This window comes from Drosophila mauritiana, chromosome 3L (genome assembly GCF_004382145.1).
Source record: "Drosophila mauritiana strain mau12 chromosome 3L, ASM438214v1, whole genome shotgun sequence".
Taxonomy (NCBI): domain Eukaryota; kingdom Metazoa; phylum Arthropoda; class Insecta; order Diptera; family Drosophilidae; genus Drosophila; species Drosophila mauritiana.
The window spans coordinates 17,265,187-17,286,999 of record NC_046669.1 but is presented as its reverse complement, the minus strand read 5'-3'; the positions used below and the strand labels follow the sequence as shown (position 1 = coordinate 17,286,999).

The 21,813-nt window shown below is 40.6% G+C and overlaps 3 protein-coding genes across 3 annotated transcripts in view; 2 read left to right on the top strand and 1 right to left on the bottom strand.

The window, feature by feature from the left end:
* The window catches only part of LOC117140272 (basic-leucine zipper transcription factor A), a 51,082-nt gene that overhangs the window by 12,130 nt on the left and 17,139 nt on the right, over positions 1–21,813 (bottom strand). Inside the window, exons 2-6 of the mRNA XM_033303097.1 lie at positions 18,256–18,341; positions 13,229–13,324; positions 13,106–13,127; positions 7,540–7,619; positions 6,147–6,291 (exon numbers count right to left, since the gene is read on the bottom strand). Of these exons, the coding sequence (XP_033158988.1) occupies positions 6,147–6,291; positions 7,540–7,619; positions 13,106–13,127; positions 13,229–13,321 (340 nt within the window). The 5' untranslated portion in view covers positions 13,322–13,324; positions 18,256–18,341. The remainder of the gene's footprint in view (positions 1–6,146; positions 6,292–7,539; positions 7,620–13,105; positions 13,128–13,228; positions 13,325–18,255; positions 18,342–21,813) is intronic.
* On the top strand, positions 226–5,393 carry LOC117140267 (ATP-binding cassette sub-family A member 3). Its single transcript, XM_033303093.1, has 2 exons — positions 226–5,294; positions 5,349–5,393. Exons 1-2 carry the CDS (start codon positions 226–228, stop codon positions 5,365–5,367), a joined length of 5,088 nt encoding a protein of 1,695 aa, XP_033158984.1. The 3' UTR covers positions 5,368–5,393.
* Positions 9,582–10,284, top strand: LOC117140273. The gene is made up of 2 exons (XM_033303098.1): positions 9,582–10,016; positions 10,070–10,284. The coding sequence occupies exons 1-2, from the start codon at positions 9,582–9,584 to the stop codon at positions 10,241–10,243; spliced, it is 609 nt and encodes a 202-aa protein (XP_033158989.1). The 3' UTR covers positions 10,244–10,284.

Below are 21,813 nucleotides of genomic sequence, written 5' to 3'. Positions count from 1 at the left end.
AAAGACCAAACCTTATTATATTTGCACTGAATATAATTCAAATATTTGAAAAATTCTTAACAAATATATATGTATAGTGCTTAGAAAATTATATCAAAAAATTAAAAATTTAATAAAAGCTTGAGCGAATTAAATTAATTCTTCTGCATAATGAAGTCCGAGAGAGAATCATTTTCAACCAGTGAAGTATACGCTGTTGGAGATTGGGATAAGCTGAAGCTGCTTATGTGGAAGAATTGGATTCTTCAGTGGAACCAAAAAATACAAATTGTATTTGCCCTGGTCCTGCCGGTTTTGTTTCTTTGTCTTATTCTAGTACTTCGCATAATTGTTTTGCCCGAAAAGAAGGATGAGATCCGCTACCCAACCGTATCTATATCGGACCTGAACCTTTACATGAGGATGGTACCACTTGGAAATAGGATATTGCACGAGAATGGATCAGTTAATATACCTCGAAACTTCATTTGCTATACTCCAAATAACCCTATCAATAGTGCCATCGTGGGTGCCACTGCGATAAGACTACGACTTCTGGGCATTAGACCCTATGACACTGCTCTGCACATGGAACAGGATATGATATTGCACAACTTCTTGGCAGGAGTTCAGTTTGAAGAGAACGAGAACGTGAAAACCAATGATGCAGGGTATCCACTTAATCTCAATTACACGCTGCGATTTCCCAGTGAGCTGCGAACCATGCAAGGCCCAATCATAGAAACCTGGCGTACTTCCCGTTTATTTCTGTCCTACGACACAAGTGGATCCCGTAATAGATTGGAGAACGATGGAGGAGTTCCGGTCGGATATATAAGGGAGGGCTTTCTGCCAATCCAGCATGCCCTAACCATGTCCTGGCTGGCATTGGCATCGGGAGTTACGGATAATGCTATGCCAGCCATACACCTTCAGCGCTTTCCCTATAGGGCCTATACCTACGACCAATTGCTGAGTGGCCTGCGTCAACTACTGCCCTTCGTAATCCTGCTGAGCTTCATCTATCCCGCCTCGACTGTGACCAAGTATGTGACCAGCGAAAAGGAACTGCAGCTCAAGGAGATAATGAAATTGATCGGCGTTCACAACTGGCTTCATTGGGTGGCGTGGTTCGTCAAGAGTTACATAATGCTCATGCTGGTGGTATTTCTTATCATGAGCCTGATAATGGTGAAGTTTTACGCTTCCGTAGCCGTACTTACATTTTCCAGCTGGGTTCCGGTTCTATTATTTCTACACACCTATGTTGTTACTAGCGTATGTCTATGCTTTATGCTAGCCGTTTTATTTTCAAAAGCCACTACAGCCTCGGCAGTGGCTGCCATTTTTTGGTTTCTCACCTATATACCCTATTCTTTTGGCTACTATTATTACGAACGTCTTAGCCTCATGAGTAAGCTGCTCATATCGCTGATATTTTCGAACTCGGCCTTGGGATTTGGCATCCACGTCATAGTAATGTGGGAAGGAACCGGAGAGGGAATCACTTGGACGAATATGTTTCACCCCGTCTCAACAGATGATAGTCTTACGCTGTTTTATATAATCATGACAATGAGTTTGGGATCAATAATATTCTTATCTATTTGCCTGTATGTGGAGCAGGTGTTCCCTGGAGAATACGGTGTACCCCGCAGGTGGAACTTCTTGTGCCACAAAAACTATTGGCGACAATACGTGCCAAGTTTGAATATTGTTCCCAGTTTCCAAACCATCCTACATGGATCCGCAAAGGCAAGGAGCTGTCGACGTCCAAGGGAGGTGGGAATTCATTTGGTTAACCTGCAAAAAACCTATGGCGAACTAAAAGCGGTCAAGGGTATAAGTTTAAAGATGTATCGTAACGAAATAACCGTGTTACTCGGCCACAATGGTGCTGGTAAAACCACAACGATCAATATGATAACTGGTATAGTTAAGCCCACAAGTGGAACGGCCATAGTAAACGGTTATGATATACGAACCCATCTGGCAAAAGCTCGTGAATCTTTAGGAATTTGCCCTCAGAATAATATACTCTTTAAAGAAATGAGCGTACGGGATCATATTATATTCTTTAGTAAGCTGAAAGGAATTCGAGGTGCCAAGGCTGTGGAAAATGAGGTGGGTAAGTATGTGACCATGCTGAAATTGCAGGATAAATCATATGTGGCTGCCAAGAAGCTATCTGGTGGCATGAAGCGTAAGTTGTCCCTATGTTGTGCTCTATGTGGAAATGCCAAGGTGGTTCTATGTGATGAGCCCAGTTCTGGAATCGATGCAGCCGGTCGCAGGAGTCTTTGGGATCTATTGCAAAGCGAAAAAGACGGACGCACCATACTGTTAACCACTCACTATATGGATGAAGCTGATGTCCTGGGCGATCGCATAGCTATCCTATCTGAAGGGAAACTGCAGTGCCACGGCACCTCCTTTTATTTGAAGAAGAGATTTGGCACTGGTTACCTATTGGTATGTATAATGCAGAGTGGCTGTGATGTTGGAGCCGTAACCCAGTTGATACGAAAGTACGTTCCTCCAATTAAACCGGAACGCGTGTTGGGTACTGAGCTAACTTATCGCCTGCCCAACGAGTACTCAAAGAAGTTTGCAGAATTACTGCAGGACTTGGATGATAAGTGTGCCCAACTGCAGCTGGTGGGTTACGGCTTGAGCGGAGCCACTTTGGAAGATGTTTTTATGGCAGTCAACACCGATAAAAGGGTTCAAGGTGGAGCAGAAGTGCCTCCGGCAAACGGAAGTACTGATTTCAAAGAACTAGTTTTTGATAGCAAAACGAGAGAGAACAGACGTATCCGCCGTTGTTTAATGTTTTGGCAGGCTCTCTTTCTTAAAAAGTTCTATACCACTACTAGGAATTACTGGCTGCTGGGTATTCAGCTGATCTTGCCCATAGCAGTCATGGCTCTGACAATTCTGAACTCACGAGGTGGTAGAATTTACTACGAACTACCTGCTATGCCCATATCTATCAATCAGTATGGTTCCGCCTATGTTGTACTGGAGGATAATACAACTGATAAATCTTCGTCCTTGGCCGATGCTTACTCAAAACACTTGGAGCACTACGGCAGAAGATGCACGTTGCTAAACACTGGCGATCTGAAGTTTGAGGACTACATACTGAGTCATGACGTAAGTCAAAGCCGGCGTATTGATTTCCATTTCCTAGCAGGACTCACTGTATCGGATAAAAATTTAACCGTGTGGCTAAACAACAAGCCCCTGCACACGGCTCCTTTGACGCTCAATTTATTGCACAACGCCCTGGCTATTAAATTGCTCGGCCAGGATGCTTCTACTTATGTAACTAATGAGCCTTTGCCATATAGCGATGATACAAGAACTTTGAGACTGAATAAGGGACAAGTGTTGGGCGCTGAGATATCTATAAATTTATCCCTAACCATGTGCTTCATCACAGCCTTCTATGCGATTCCCATCATAAGAGAACGAGAAACTCGAGCCAAACTCTTGCAATTCTTGAGTGGAGTTGATGTGTGTGCCTACTGGACAAGTCACATTGTTTGGGATTACCTAGTATTTGTTCTCTCGGCGTTATCATCCATACTCACCATTGCCGCATTCAAGGAGATTGGCTACATAACACCACTAGATCTAAGTCGGTACTTCTATATGCTGCTGGTATTTGGATTTCCAGGTATTATGCTAAGTTATGCTGCATCAGGATGCTTCTCCGATGCGGCCACAGGGTTTACTCGCATATCCATTATTAATGTCTTAATGGGAACTGGGCTCTTTTTGATGTTCATGACCCTGAATTTTGAGGCCTTTCAGCTGAAGCATGTGGCCGAACAACTAGCCTGGTACTTTCGATTATCTCCACACTACAGCTTGGCCAGCTCCACTCACAGCATCCACATAGGATATAATATTCGACGCGGCTGCAGTATGAGTGGCATCAGAAAGTTACCAAAACAACTGCGCTGCCGAAATATTCCCATATGCTGTGATATTCCAAGCTATTATGGCTGGCGAAAGCCTGGTGTTTTGGCAGAAATCACATATATGATTATGCTTGGCTCTACATTATTTTTGCTATTAGTTATTTACGACGCCAAGGTATGCAATCTTATTGCCGAAAAATTGGGCAATTGCTTTTCGAAGCGAAAACATGTTGAAGGAGGAACTTCTATCGAAAACGATAATGTAGTCGCGGAACAACGTGAAGTCCGAGAAATGATAAACTCAGGACGAAAAGATGTACCTCTTTTGGTCTACAAAATAAGCAAACGCTACAGAACCAAACTTGCAGTTAAGGCCATTTCGTTTCATGTGCCCCATGCCGAATGTTTCGGACTTCTGGGTATCAATGGAGCTGGTAAGACCTCAACCTTTAAGATGCTAGCTGGGGATGAGAAAATAAGCTCTGGCGAAGCCTATATAGATGGCATCAATATATCAACTCATAAGGTTTATCGGAAAATCGGTTATTGTCCCCAGTTTGATGCACTGTTTGAGGACTTGACTGGTCGCGAAACCTTAAATATTTATTGTCTTTTGCGAGGAGTGCGACGTCGACATGTAAAGCCCATATGTTGGGGACTGGCCATATCCTTCGGATTCGCCAAGCACATGGATAAGCAAACGAAGCATTACAGTGGCGGAAATAGGCGAAAGTTGAGCACCGCCATATCGGTACTTGGAAATCCATCGGTCTTATATCTGGATGAGCCCACCAGTGGCATGGATCCTGCCGCAAGACGACAACTATGGCAAATAATAGGCCTGATTCGAACTGCTGGAAAATCCATTGTTTTGACTTCGCACAGTATGGATGAGTGCGAGGCTCTGTGCAGCCGATTGGCCATAATGGTCGATGGCGAATTCATGTGCTTGGGATCGGTGCAAAGCTTAAAGAATCAGTACTCGAAGGGCCTGATCCTTAAAGTTAAGGTCAAACACAAAAAGAAAACTTTTCAGCGGGTTGTGGAAGATTCATCTTCCTCAAATGACAAAAAATCCATTTCAGAAACTGACTTTAAGTTTCTTCAAAGGGCTACTGTTATGGAAAGTTCTCAAACAGATCGAATTTTAAAGGTGAATCGATTTATATTAAAAGAGATTCCTGATGCAGAACTCAAAGATGAATATAATGGACTGATTACATACTATATACCACACGCAAAAACATTGTCGAAAATATTTCAACTCCTTGAAACTAACTCGCATAGACTGAATATTGAAGATTACCTAATTATGCAAACACGGCTGGAGGAAATCTTTTTGGATTTTGCTTCAAAGCGACATAGTTCAGATATCTTTACTAAACGGTGAGTGCGTATAAATACATATTTCAGTCATGTTTTAAATATATCTTATTTCAGGAAACGTTGGTGTTGCTAAATAATTTGTTGCGTTGTAAATTGAAATACATTTTATACATTTTTCATAATGGGACGTGTTTTGATTATTAGAAGCCCCTAAGCTATCTTCTTCATTTGCTTGTCTGTGAAAACATTCCTCAATGCCATGTGTACTAATTGACGACCAGGACTGACTCCTCAAGTCCTGCCCACCCCTTACTAGATGTCTCAAATGCTCGAATTCCCAGTTAATTCGCCACAGGCTATTCCTTGCAGCTGCTGGCAGGAGCGCTTAATATCTTGTTTATTTATTGCATTCTGCGCGTTTAATTAACACTTAATCCCTGTGTAAGTAATTACGCTTCTGCTCCAGCATTTACTCCTGCTCGTGGCCTCCAGTCTCGTGATGGAATAATTCATCTTTATAAATATGCGCTGCATTCTCCACTCGGTTTTTGGGTAGGATGTGGGTTCCCGGGCGCTTAAAAAGCATTAAGTTGCGCATCGGACACAGCACGACACGCCCCTGAGCGCCATTAACTCAGGCCAGTGGGCGGTGGGTGGGTCAGGAAGTGGACACAATGGGATGGCCACAGCCATAAACACACTTATAAAACAATAACAAGGCCATGGCAGTGGAAATAGGGATGCACTGAGAACAATATACTTGCACATTTTTCGTAAGCTGTTAAGTTATTCACCAAAACAGTATGAACAACACATTAAAACTATCTTATATTTGTAAAATCAAAAATAACCAAATGAAATGATTAAAGATATATTATATTCTGTTATCTCCAAGTGTACAGGACAACTTACCATCAGCTGTTGGATTCTCACAGAGCCACATCTTGCAACAGTGGCCGGGAACTTCGACGAGGCGCGGCGATCGGCAGGAAATCGTGTCCTCCGGCGCCGGGAGCTGCTCGTTGGGGCAGAGCGTGGAGCAGGCGTGGCGGCCATTCTGCAATGCCACATTAAAATACATTAAATGTGGCCCATTGTTGCTGCTGTTGGGTTGTTTATTTAGCTTTGGCCGGGCAGCCGAAAATAAAGTCATAATGTAAAGAAAATATTGGCCCAATCGCACAAGGACGACCGAAAGTTGGCAAGGTTCTCGACTTGGCCACGAACTTTTGCTTGGTGTTTGTTTCCTTATGTGTACTTTGGTATATGACAAAATTAACATTTCGTGCAGACCCTCACAGCTTTGTTTGTAATCCACTTTTCGTCTCTAAGCGGTCACACAGCCCGTTGATACTTTTTGCACCCATTCCGAGTCCTTCGCATCGTCACGAAATTGCATTGCATAAATTGCAAATGCTCGTGTTTGTATTATGCCACATGATAAACTACCAGCGCAGCTGGAAATAAGGTGCAAAAACCAAACCAGACATGGAAGCCCAGGACCGTAGGAGCAGTTAAAAAACTTCTCTGTGGCCATAAAGCAATGTCAAGGATTTGGGGCTACAGCAACTTAAAAGTGAACTTTAATCGTAGTTTTATATGCAAGGATTCATCTTAGCCAAACCTATAGCTCCATCTATGTTATATGGTTATATATATTCATATATATATATACAGATATTTTACAGCAAATTGTTTTACCATTTTGAAAGTTTTGAAACGTTAAAAAAATGATTTAATTTAATTTATGATATTAGCTGAAAGGTATTATGTTTTTATATCCAACTAAATAGCCTTACTTCCCTTCCCTAATCTAAGTTTGATAATGCCTGGTAAGCGTTGTTTTAATCTCATTAGCGATATATAGTTTTCCCCCATTATAGTCTCTATCAAATTCAACTGTGCTATTTCGCAATTGTAGTTCCGGGCATTTCACACTATATTTAAATTTTAATTAAAATCGCAACCCAGCAGAACCATTTGGTTTTAGATGCTGCAAGTGCTGCCTCTAATCCCACCAAAAATGAGAAAAAAATGTCAAAATGAAGGCTGGAACTAAAAAGCGCTAGGAGCCAGACTAAGCACAGGTTAAACAACAGCGATGGCAACGACTAGCGTTTAACGAAACTGCATTTGGCTTTTGGCCGGAATGCCTTCTGTGTCCCAATATCTGTATCTGTATCTATGTATACGTAGTACGTATCTCTGGATGTCTGTGGTTTGTGGCGAACTTTTGTGCGGATGGCCCCAAGCATTTGGCCAACGGCTGCGACCTGCGACCTGCGTTTTGGTACCCGCGACTCACCTCGCAAACGCATTGCGTTTTACAATCCAATTTGAATGTGACTCCATGTGCGAATGTTGTGTTGCCCACACTGCAATTGGCTGCAGGCGAATCCGAAGCGAGGACCATGTGCGCATCCAGATGTTGCGTTGGATGCCATCGTTGTCACCAGCAAATGGAGATGGAAAAAATAGAAAATAGAAGATTCAAATGAGCATGAAAATGGGGAAATTCTACAAGGCAAAGTGAATTGAAAGAGCTTATATCTTTAAAGTCAGAGTGCGTGGTTCAAACATTTCTTAGGCAATCAGTGCCTCTGACTTGTTTATTATACAATTCATTTCATTTCATTTCGGTTTGCCTTCATTTCACTGCTAATTTATGTCATCAAATGCGTAATACATGTCGTATGTGTAATTCCAATGAATGGGAACCCAATTAATGTCAGTGCTGTTTGTTATAAATTTTGCCAGAATCGCATATTTGCAGCGCAAACAATAGACCTGCTACCATTCCACCGTTTGCCCTCGTGTCTCATCAAAATTGATATTGACAAATGCCGCTGCTTTATGGCATCCCATTAGCCCGCTAAAGTTTGTTTTTGCCTCATTCTTTGTTCTACACAGAAAAAAAAGTGGGTTGATTTTTAATTTTTGATAATAATGGACGTCAGCCAATCCCATCAAACCCTCTCTTTAAGTCTTTCATAAAGTGTAAATATATTAATAGCTTTTATTAAAATCAAATTAATGGTTTTAAGGACTTTGGGTACATTTTTTGCAGTGCTCTTTCACAGACACTGCTCCCGTGTCTGCCTTTGAGCAGGTTCTTGTTTTGGCCTGGCCCAAAACTCGTATGTGTTGCCGCCAATCACAATTACTCGGGCTTGTGGCGGACCATTTGCAATCGCACAGTGGTGCTGAATTTGGCCCATAGATAGCGATTGTGGGGGCAGCGAGCGAAAGAGGAGCCACCCAATTGTGTTTTTGTGTGCAAGGGGATCGGGTACGTGCCCTGTACTTTTCCACTTTGAATTGATTTCACTGGCGACGTGACTTCTGCGAAAGGACGAGGCAGACGTGGCCGCCCGCCTCCTTGGGCATCATCATTCATTTGGCATCAATGGTTAATGCGAAAATTGGCATTGCTAGCTGATTGTAATGAATATGGCCACGTTGTCGCATCTTTATGACATTAGCAATCTACGCTTATTATTGAAAAGTCCGCAGCGAAGGTCGGACAATGCCGGAAGTATCTACGTGTGATGCGCCCTTGACTCCTGCAATATCGCGTCATTTTCCGGAGTGCAATCATCTTAATGTGTTTTCCTCGTACGCGGCATCCACATGCAACCCTTGTGGCAAGGATATTTCTGTGTGGGTGCTTTGCCTGGGTGAAATTTCTGCAAGGATAAGATTATCCTTGGCAAATCAGGCCAGGCTGAGACACAGCTGCAGAAGGATATTTGACAAGATTTCGGTGTAGATTTTATTGTTTTTTTTTTGCTCATTGTATTTAGGTGATTTTATCTCTCCTATTTATCTAAATCTATATATAAAAAAAAAATTGCAAATACCTTCCTCTTTATTTGATTATCTAATTTTCAATAATAGGTTAAACATAGGTTTTATCATAAATCTTTTCCACCAATTTACAACTGCAGTTTTCATCAGTTATTATCAAGATCAACTTTACACAATCATGTAAAACAATCTATACAGGAAAATCTTGATAATATAAAACTAATATTAGAGTTATCGTCGTCACGACAATAAAATGCCCAGTACTTTTGTACCCGAAATGGAAAAATGCTTATATTTGTTTTAACTATGTCGAAGTTTGTTGGTAATTTTAAAACACAAAATAAATAAATTATCAAATTAATATTTGTTTTGTATTTGTAAGGATTAAAAATATATCAGTAAGTTTTTAAAATGTTTATTCCCAATCAACTTATTAGATTCTTTTTCACAGCACAACATACCCTTCCCTTTTACGAGTAACGAGTTTGGGTATATAAGCTTCATCAAATAGACGTTTTATCATTTCGAAAAAAGTGTGAAATGGCTGATCAATTTTCGGTGCTGTGTCAAATATTAATTTTTCTAACCGCTGCACAGCCTTCGATTGGAGGTCACTTCGAGTATGTTTTGGATGACGAATCAGTGTTTTCGGAATGTTTTGATATGCCGCCTGGATATGCGAATATAAGCGGGCTGTTTGATGTTTCAACAATTAACTTTGAAATGGGGCCAGAAGGAGTTCACGTCGACGGATACCTAACCTCCTCGTGGGATATACAACCAACGGATCGCATTGAGGGTCGATTAAATGTCGTTCATATGGACCGTGGCACTTGGCAACCGACGGTACTAAATATGGTGTCCAGAGATTTTTGCAAAACATTTGTGGATCCCAATCAATATTGGTACAATATTTTTCCAAAACATATTATAAACAGGGACGAGGCTCGACAAAAATGTCTAAACTATAAAGGAGTATGTGCGGTTCAATGCTATTCAAAGCTATTCTTACATGTTTTTATTTACAGACTGTTTACTTCATGGAACCATATACCTTACAAATGCATTTTGGACTTGGTTTGACGCTTCCTTCTGGAAGAAATCGAATGGTGTTCAATTTGGTAGCAATTGATGAGAATAATGTTACGCGACCAAATGGAATTTGCTTTGAGATAGAAGGGGATTTTTTTAAAATCGAATAACTGATCTATAACAGTACCTTTTATTTGCCACTATGGATTGCTTTTTATTAATACGAGTTACAAAGTGATTTTCCCTTTTTTTAATATAAAATAAACAATAAATAACAAGTTAACGAAATGAAAGAGACGACTCTATACTTGGATATATAAGCAACAGATATATATTATTTTACAGATATCCCTTATCACATGACGCATGAGCTTTCTTTATCAGTGCTTTTCTCTTTCGATTTCTGACAAAATTTAAGGCTTTCATTTGTTGGCAAAGTGCACTGAAGAGCTCCCCCATCTATAAACATAGTACATACACCGACTATTGCCTGCTTAAGCTCGATGTCTTGCCGTGCGAAATGAACTCTTAGCCTCTGGTTGTCTACCCTTTCTGATGGCTTGACACATTTTTTGCGACCCCGTCTTCCTTTGTTGGGGTCATCAGCACCGGCCCCGCCCACCGCCCTGCGCCCTGTTTGGGGTCACGTGTGCGCAGTTTATTTGTTTTATGCGGCCTCTGCGAGGCTCTGCCTTCGGACTCGTTCCATCTTTGGCTGTGTGCAGTGTTTGTTTTACTTAGAGTTTTAGATTTACTTAAGTCGTTGATGACCATGACCAAATAAAGTTTCATTTTGTGCAAAGATTTACAACACTCGAGCGTGTGCGACAAGTTTTGAGTGCCATCCGACATTGGCCCCGGAGCGGATCATGGAAAGGCTACGACGGCAAAGGCAGTCCGAACAAAAGTTCGAAAAGAACGCTTCAGTCTGCAGCCCATGCTGCGTATGCGCAATTTTTGCTGTTCGAGTGTTTGCTTGGGACATGTTGTGATTGAGAGCTGAAAACTGTGCCCAATTCTACTTCAAAAACTAAAATCTGCACTAAAGATTGCCAATGGCCCGAGGGTATGTTTGAACACACTTGGCAGAGATTTCCGAAGGGAATAAAACGTATGTGCCAGTACTGTAAGGTTCAGCGAACCCAAAAGAGCTTGCCAAAACACTATTGCCTAATTTAATTAAAGTCTTACAAAACAGAAATTTATTAATAGCTGAAACTTAAGTTGTAGATATATTTAAAGTGCATTACACTCAGAAGAACAAAACACCCATGAATCAAAATTTGTATGATTTCAAGTAAGTTATGAAAAGTGGGTTTCCCCTGGGAGTTAACTGTGCTAAACATTAGCTCCATATGAATTGGCCTAACTGTGGAAGCAAACGATATCCTTGCAGCTCATTCGAAGTGAACTTTTTGGTTCCTGACTTGTTTGTAAGGACTCTTCATTGCTTCACGTATTCGCAAATATGTTTGGCAAAGTTCGCAGCGTCTTTGAATTTTTCGTGTTCCGATAACTTTCCGATTTTAGCCGGGAAAAAGATGCGAGTAAAGGGCAAAGTCTTGAGTTTAAATAAACTTGTTCCGCATTGAGTAGACAATGCATCAAGGCTCTGAGCAATTGTTGTCTGCACAGACGAAAAATTCGCTAAAATTCTAGTTTATCACCACAAAATCCACAGCTTTTACATATACAGATTACAAAAAAATAATGCGTAAGCTCTAAGTAAATCTATACAATCCTTCTGGTTTTTATAATTCATCAACTATATTTTACTAATATGCTCCGTCGATATTTGATTTTGTCTGAAATAAGAAATATGCTACAAACATTCTTTAAAGGATTACAGCATATTCGTTTCCTGTGATTTCTTTCAATGTGTTCAAGCCAGCCAATCGTGTGGGCCATTGATATGGACCCGGGGCACAACTGGTCGGTGGACTACGTGCCAGGGAGCCCGGAGCTCAGCTCAGCTTGGTCGGAGAACTTTTATTTTGGAGCCGGCCATACACAAACTGTATTGGCATTTGACTCAAAACTTTTGACTCCAGCGGGGGGCGCGGTGGGAATAAAAGGGCCAGTATAATACATATACAAGTGTATATGCAGCTATTTCGGCAGCACGATATGGCTTGAATTTGTTGTAACGCCCTCGAATCGAAAAGTTTCTGGCACAGTTCGGACTACTGCTGTTTAATTTTGAACAGCTTTCTACGACATCGTGGTGGGAGGTGGTGGCCACTGGATGGAAAGCATTGGGAACAGAAAAAGAGCATGGAAAATGGCACATGTCGAAACGAATTGAACACACACATCCCGTCGAAAAAATGTTGGGCCAAATGGAAAATGAAGAAAGAGAATCGAACATAAAACCATTAAAATCACTTTACTCGTTAGTTAGGCATTTGAGCCGGTGTGCGTGGGACTCCCGTCCAGGAGATGGGATCTGCTAAGCCGGGATATAATGGGTATAGGTGCACAATAAATGTTCGGAAACGGGTCTACAACTTTCTCAAAAGCACAGGGGCAATGTGAACAAAAAATTACATTTCCTGTCTGCAAGTTTTAATGAAATGGTTCGTTCTTTAACTTCATACGGCTATTTGCCATTTCCTTATTTCCTTTCGAATTTGACTTTATTGAGCAAAATAGTTACTCTATTTCGTTTTACTACCAAAGAGCTTCAAAAGTGGCAAATTAATACAATCAATAAACAATTAGTAAAATGTTGAATTGCACCAAAAGGGAAAATTCTGATATTTAAGTACAAAAAAACAACATATCAGAAAAAAACAAATTTTCCTTTAGCTTTTAAATTTGTAGCTAGGAATTGCACTTTAAGGAAATCATTTTGGTGTGGACCATTTAATGCTGCTGATGATGATGATGAGATGGCAGGCCTTTGATAAATGAAGCACACAGAAAATGTGATTCGTAAATCTTTATTTTTTCCCAAATCAATTGCAAATACGCATCAACTTCGTGCAATTCAATTTCAATCGTGGGGACTGCCAAAGTCCTAAGGAACTTACCCGGATTCGGATGCCTGGGCAACTGATCCATGGACGGCGGATGGGATTGCATAATTAAGGAAAGAGCATTAATGGTATTCATAAAGATTTTCATGGCTGCTTCGCTTTTGTTCAAAAACTCACTTTGATGGCCTTAAAGCCCAGACTTAGATTTGCCTCGACTTCAGCAACGAAACCATTACCAAAAATTCCAAGCAGCGGCAGCAGTATCAGCATTTTCTGTAAGTAGAGAGATGGGATTATTTGGCTGGCGAAACAAGGTAAAAGAAAGGTCGAAGCAGTCGCAGTCGACTTTATTAAGGTCAATTCAATGTCTGGCTCGGTTTTTGGTTACGGCTAATGGTTACGACTACGGCCATGGTTACGGCTCCTCAAACTCCCGCCTCAAGTTTTTGTTTTGCATTTCAGTTTGGCTTTCCTTCGTCTTTTTTTACACTTTTCACAGGTTTTCACACCTGCGCACCCACCTTTAATATTTGCACGAATCATTTTTTTTCACTGACAGCAGACAAAGTTTTTATGTTATTTGTTTCGGCAGACTGCCTGAGGGGTTATTAATCTGGTTACTAGGATAAAAAGCTCAATGAACAGGTACTTGAAAAAGTTTTTGCATAGTTATTTTATTGCTTTTATTCTGCCTTATTTAGGAGATAACAGTATGTTTCTGTTTTAATTGGCCTTCAAGGAAAAATCAGTAAAATTATTTTTAAAGTATGAAATACTTCTAACAAAATATATACACTCATTATAGAATAAAAATAATCAAAATTTATCACATTACTTTTGAATTTATAGGTTTTGCGTACTAAAAATGTAGTTATACTTATATCACTTAAGCTGCAGTTAATTAATTATTCTTCAGCTTAAGAATTAATTTATCATTACGCAAATAGGTTGAATTGATTAATTGCCAAATGGTATTTATGTACATCAAATATCAAAAAGCTGGAAAAAAATCCATTTTTTTTTCCTATGAAAGTTTTATTGGAGAGACAAGTAAATGTTTAAACAACACTCAATAGTAGTGCTAATTGATTTGTATTTATATACCGAACGGCGGAAGTTACATATTTTTTCAGAGGAAACTGCAATTGATGCGGATGAACACATTTAATAATTTTCTCGTTTTCCCCGAGGCTTAAGCCGCCCCAAAAGTCACCCCCATTTTCACACTTTCGCGATAAATGAAAAATGTGAAAAGCTATATATTTATGGTGGATCTTTTACGTCTGGGAGTGGTAATTATTTCGCTTGCTTGTTGTCTGTGCGCCTTTGTTTGCAATCAATTTACGCACTAAGAACACGCATACGCCGTGTGGCCAACTTCGAAGCGGCGCGTTTTTCATGTTGCTCACAAAAGGCGCAAAAGCTCATTAAAAAATATTTTCCACTCATGCGTGAGCATTTCAAAAAGGTATTTAATTAAACTTTAATAACAAAAACAATAAGCGGTCGGCTACAAAGTGGAAAAGCAAAAGGGCGGGCGGCAGTTGGCAAAGGGGAGGTGGCTTAATGCGAAAGATTTCAATTAACGACACGGACCTCGAGCGCTGCTAAGTGGATAAACAGGACGAGGACATCGAGGCACGGCGACGGATGAGTGGCCATCACTCATAGCATACTCATGTGGAACGACCGTTCGGTTGCAGGAGGCACTGCATCAATGGACTTCATTGAATGCTGCTTCATTAAGGTGTCGCTCCAAGGAGCTATCCCCAGTCCTTGTCGTAATTATCGCAATTACAATGAACGATGACGGGGGAAATGTAAATGGGCAATGGGAATGGGAATGGGAATGAAATGGAAATGGAAATGGACATGGAGACTTCTGCAGGACAGCACAGTCAACAATAATAAAGGCCAACGAGGCGCATGAGAGCAGTTAACACAGAGCCGGAATCACAGGTCCTAGAAGAACCCCTTAATGTATGTGACTCAGAGCTCAGTGGATGCAACTCTCTGATCTGTTAATTGCGAGGCGAATGTGGGCCAACACATATCGCCACATGTTGCTCGCCTTGAATGGGAAAAGTGCAAGGAAAAAGGAGCAAAGCATGGGTTGTGGCAAAAAACGAGTGAAAACCCATCCATTTTACCAGCCATCCATCCATCCATCCTGCTGCCTGTTTTGTGTTTATAATTATGATGAAAGGAAGGAAGCAGATCCAGACCCTAGACCAACCATTCATCTCGAGGCGATCCGGGGCCAAATGTGTGTGTCACTTCGGAAATGAGCAAGTCCGCTTAAAAATGCTTGCCACAGAGTTCTGATTATTTCAAAACAGAGCCGGGTGTCACAACTCTGGGGAGCTATATCATTAAATTTAATGAATAGATAACAACAATGACGGAGCTGCCCCAAAAGGATCCAACAAATTATGCAGCAAAAAGTTTGACCCACTAAAAATACAATTTGCAAAAATCTGACCTCAAGTTGAGGCTTTGCTGAAGGAATTTTATGACCTCTTTAAATGGCCATTTACCCGTGAATTGATTAATGATACACCCGGCCACCACTCCCTCATAATTCGACGGTTTAAAGCGGTTTTAAGCCATGTTTGGCCGCCCGAATATGTTTACTTTCGGTTCGGGCCTGGCCAATGAAATTAATGATATTGTTAAGCCATTTTAAACGAGCCAACAAATTAATCTTGTTTAATTTTTGAAGTTGAGCATAATGGGCCAGGCATTAGCAGCTGATGCCCCATTTTATGCCGCACTCTCATGCAAATCAGTACAAATCCCGATTTCGGGAGGGCAAAGCTGATTGTTTGACTGCACATCAGTCATAAACCGCGGTATCTGGGTATTGCTACGTTGGCATCTTATTATTCAGAACACACACGATGCCAACGACCGCTGTCAACGATGACAACACTGGCATTCGCCTCATAATGATGATGAACACAATCATCGGCATGTTTATGCCGCTGTTCTGGATGATAACAACGCGTGACAACAATGCTGACACATCGAAAGATTGTCATTCCATCAATTATTCACGAACACGCAAATCATCAACAAAACGCTCAGCATTCAAGGATGCCAAAAACACCAATCCCATCCCAAGCACACTGCAAATGTATCAAAAGCAGGCAGCTTCCACATGCAACATGGCTACACAGGTAGAATAAGGACTAAAGTAAAGATATTCAAATAGTTTCAAAAGATAATTAAGTCAATTAAAATGCCATCAAGCCAAGGCAAAGTATTTAAATGACAAACAAATATTAAGTAAGACGTATTATGAACTGACTTCAATCAATCACAATGGTATTAATATACGTATATATGTATAACATTGCCTCGCTATCTTGAATCCTTTTTTTTTCGGTGCAGATCAATGGAGCCTGGAGTCTACCAATATTAAGTGATACAATTTGAATTTGGTTGGGGGTTTTCTGCCGCAGGCTCTGCTCAACGAACAACAACAGCCGATAGTCGCATTCAGAGCAGCAAAAAATGGAAGGAATCATTGGCATGAATATCTGAGTGTTTTTATTTATGACTGCGCGTCAATATACTGTCAGACTAGTGAAGTGGCGGATGTGAGTGGGTGGGCTTAGACTGCTCTTTGGCCCGACTAGAACAGAAATCAATCAACTCGGGGCCCGAACGGGAAAACTAACAGCTCGTGGAGTGCAGAGCCAGAAGCTGGAGGATGTGGAGAAGGTATCTGAAGGATGCGAAGGATCCTCATGGAGCCATAAATCCGAGCATGACACAGTTAAGTGTTGGTGCTTAACAAAGGCTTACGGCAGGAAAAACGAAGTATGGGTGTGGAAAACTACTGAGATACAAATCACAATCCATCTGGGGCCAAAGAAGAAAGAGAAATTTGCCTTTAATTTAAGACATCATCCGTTGGAGCCAGTTAAAAACCCTTTTATCTCAGTGCGAATCACTTAACGACCCGAAATTTCATTTGCAGCTAATTGAAATTCATTCTGGCGAAATCAAATTAAGTCAAAAGTATATCCTGTCGCCAAAGGTACGTGTCCTTTCAAGAAACAAAGTCTGAGGCCAAGTGATTCATTCATAGCGATAAATTAAGACTACTCAGGATGCTGAGTACTTCCTCCCAGCCTCCCAGGGGACATATTTTCGTTCACATTCACGTCCTGATATAAATATCCTGCCTGTGAACGTGTCCTGTCCAATGAATATCAACAGTTTGCTTTCCCTATTTCTTGACATCTTTTATGGCGTTTTGGCTAAACCCTCATCAGCATAAAAAAAAAGGAAAAACTCAATTACAAAATATCAGAAAATCGCAAACAAATAAATTAAGGATACAAATCTGGCTAAGGACTGCGGCAAACTCGGCTCAAATCGAAATGAAATAGTGACACAGGCGCTGCCATAAAACCAAAGGCAAATACAAAGCCACACAAAAGGAAAAAGGTTAAACCAAATATTTATTCAGCCACCCAAGGAGCAGGGGAAATATTCCGGCTTCGGTTGGAGCTCGCAGTAAGAGGAGTCCTTTTCCGTAGTCTGTATGTAATTACCAGGCAAGGACTGCAAGTACAGCTGTGCCTAAGTACATAGCTCCCAAAGAACACACTAAAGGACAGTCGAAGTACAGAGAGCACAATTTCCACACTCTTATTCTTTGAAAATAATGAACTTGAATTTCTGATAAAAATGATTATAGCTGAGATAAACTGAATATATTTAAATATTTTTTAAGATAGTTGTAATGGATTTTTGGTTTCATCTATTTGACATCCATATAATAAACAAACTGATGATGGTATCGAAGGATGCATCTCTCAAAAGTATTAAAATAATCCACTGTCATATTAAAGCTACTAACATATTCCATCTTTTGGTTTTTAGAATCTGAATATTATATTTTCCAAGCCCCTTTTTTTAGTATTAGTCTCAGTGTCGGGATGGGCATGTGTGTGTCAGGGCGTACGTGGCTTTATGCTTAAATAAACATTCGCTAGGGCCTTTCGTCCTGCTGCTGCTCCTTGGACCATCGTCTTTGGCCCGTTTACATAGCACCCAGCGGCAGGCAGTCAGTTTGCCCGGTCAAAGCCAACTCGTTGATTGCATAAGTTGATGGCCGACACATGTCCGAGATATACAGTGTCGATATAGTCTGTGTTTGTCTGCGGGCGCAAAGGCCCCGAGTTACTCACGTGTGGTTGCTATTCACGTCTAATGATGTCTGTGCAGGTTGCATTGGCTGCTCCCGCTCCAAGGATTCGGCTCCTCCCCGAGTGACCTGCAAGGGAAAATGAAATTTATACTGCGAGTTGGTACACACTGATTGCTTTATTGAGATGGCCGGCCAGGACTCATCAAGGATTATAGAGAGTCGTTGAGCGGGTGCGCCGGCAAATTGACCGAAACCACTTTTCAACTGGAGTTTCTGTGAAGATTTTAATTGACTTTTTGCGGTTGAATCGATTGTTTAATTCACTTGGCAGACAATTCGGTTGGTCAAGTAAAAATTCATAGAAACAAAATTCATTGAAAGAAGTAATGCATCTGACATACGTAAAATTGTTGAAATCAAGAAATTGTTGATCCATTTTCGGCTTGAAATCAGTAGGCCGTGCAAAAGTATTTTATGTGTTTGGTAAATCCATTTATAACTAAGCTAGTTGGCTTATTCAAACCCAATTAAAAAGCGGTCTAACTAAATAGCTGACTTAACTTCCAATCAACAGATATAAGACTTATTTAAACAAATTTAACAAATTAAACTAGCGGAGGAGAGTTGTATGATTTTTTATCAGCCACACACAAAAAATGAGATATTGAGCTATCATTAACATTTGGCACAAACAAATGACAGGCCATAAAGCAGATCTTTTCGAATCGAAGTCGTTGAAACATTTCATTAAATTGTTTTTGCCTTTCTGCCACCATTTTTTCATATTTGCTCGTTGTCGTTTCCTTGTTGCTTTCGCATGTGTAAGTGTGTGTGGCAAGGTGTTTGTTATCGTTTGTTATATTGCTTGTTATGTAATGTAATTTATACACACCCATACAGACAGAGATTCGAATACAATGTCATAAACGGCAGGGACACAAAGGCAATTCCGCATGGCATTAAGGGCAGACAAAACAAATGGCGAAGAAGGAAGCCAGGGGGCGGGATGCGACTAAAAGCCAAAAAGAACGCGTTTGGCATAACTGATAAGCTGGTAACGCAGCAGGACATTCCCCTCTTAAAGGTCTTGGCCACGGCCCAGACATCCCCTCGTCTGCCCCACCAATCTCGTCCCGGTTCCTGCTCGCTGTGCCTGCTTCCTTGACTTTTGAATACTTAACAGGATAATGAAATGTCAAAAGTGCGCAGGCGGAAAGCGTATCCCGCTGTCCTGTCCTCTCGCTCCTCTGGTTCCTCCGCTCCAGAGCCCCCTTCCCTGGCTCATATTGATATTCCTCCGGCTGTTGTGGAGTTTTATTGTGTTGTCCATGCCTAAGTGAACGTCACGGCGTGCCGCGCGCATTAAATCATAAAGAAGAAAAGGAGGCTCGCTGCAGAATAACTGAGGAGGCAAAAATTTCCTGGAATTTCTTCGGCTTAAGGATTTTTGTTTACTCTTTTCAGTTTTATCAAAAACATTAAAATATTGTTATATTTTAAAAATAGGAAACAGATCATTGAATTGCATATAAGACAGACAACAGAGACCATTGACACAATAAAAAATATAATATATTTAAGCGGATGTAAATTAATGTCCTACATACAAAATATTAGAAATGAAATCAAATGAATGTTCATTTATAACTGAAAACTCAAATTAGTTATATTTTTTTTGTTTGAAACCACAATACCATTTTTTTTAAGTCACAATCACAATATTGCAATAAGATACCCCATTTGCAAAAGAGAGTACCAAAAGCGTATGAAAAATGGGATACACCAGTCGAAAGGACCACATCCCTCACACGGGATGTTTTTATTTTTTGGTTGGCCATTTTATGTTTACATAAATTTAAATTGACATAAATGCGTTTTGGGGGCCCCCGCAAAAAAGACGAGCCATGAACCAAATGATAAACTTCATAAATTATGACAGTTTTATGCTTCTCCCCGTGTTCAGTTTACGCTTTATTTATTTGTAGTGATTGCAAGCGAATTGAAATTGTATTTATGCCATTCCATGGCATTACATAATAAGACCAGAAGTCAGAACAGGTACTTTTCCCTTCCACCGAACCGCCCTTTATCACCGGAATAATGCAGCTTTAATCAAACCCACATTTGTGGCAAGTTCTTGTGTGTAAACGAAGATACCATTTGCCCCCAACCCCCGCACAGTCATCTATGGGGATATCCTGCCAGTTATTGTGGATATATCCACGGAAGCTGCCACGCTTAACTCAAATTGCTGTTGCTTTGCTCTTCTTCTTGTTCTTGTATAAGTTGCGAAAAACAAGAGAAAGTTGTAATCAATAAAGTAAATGACCCAGGCACTTCAGGACGACCAGAGAACATATCCTGCCGAATAGAGGGCAGTGGTGGCGAATGGGCCAAGTGTTGCTATGATTGATTTCTTGGAGTGGAAAAAGCGTTACGAAGTGTACAGATGAGATGTGCTACTTAAGGTAACATAAGGAATCTCACCAGATATTTAGTTAATCAACTTGGCTTTAGTTTCGACAAAACATAGACAGAAAATTGTAATGACTGTAAGAATTTAATAATAATTGGGAAACAGGATTCCTAGCTGTAAAGGCTGTTCTTAAATAAATGTAAATGTAAAGGTAAAATAAATAAATAAATAAGGAATTAAATTCGTGGTAAAGGTAAGCAATATCAGAATGTTTTTCCTAGGAAAAGAAAAATGTGTCCTTTTAAGAGCGTCTACTTGCTGTTAAGATTTTTATTAATTAACGAAATGGGCCAAAGTACGGCACCGAGAGTCCGCACACACACGCATAATTGATTAATTTTGTGCTCCTGTAAGTAGGCAACATTTATTTGGCCCTTCGACCAGGACCTTCTTCATTTCGTTAATGATCTGAAAAAGTCTCTTGAGGGGAAATGCTTATTTTCGACTCGAGTACAATTGAAACCAAATCAAATCAAGCTAAATTTAGGGCTGCCGCAATACAAACACTCGAACAATGAGTTCTAAAATATTCAACGGGAAATTTATGTGCAACTTGTATACTTTGCATGCCGCTTATTGACTCTTCAGGCCGGCAAGCCAATTAAGGCCTGCCCGAGGGCCAAAAAACTACCAACAATGGCGAGGAAGCAGAACCAAACTTTGCCCACAATCTTAACAAGAAAATCTGTAAATTACACGCCACAAATACAGCATGATGGGTGGGATGCGAATGGCGAAGGAATTGGGGTTGGGGGCAGGAAACTCCAAAATATTTATGCACCTAAATAGATTTGATGGCATAATTGAAATTTGTTGTTATTGGCCGGGGCCATTCCACTCAATATTTGTGTGCTAGTAATTTGCATAAATACCAAATGGCAAATGCCAAGGAAAAGTTTATTAAAAGCATAGCCGAAAGTTTTCCTGTTTTCCGCCATCAGCTGTTAATAACGACGGAGGAGCCCGTGCCGGAAAATTGTGACACATAGCTGCGGGGTTCGTTTTGGAATGGAGTGAAGTGAAGTGAACTACAGGATTGGTTGCCCTATCCTGGCATTGTCCTGGATGAAGTCCCAACTTTTCGCTGAGCTACAATTTATTTTCTTCTTTTGATAATTTAAC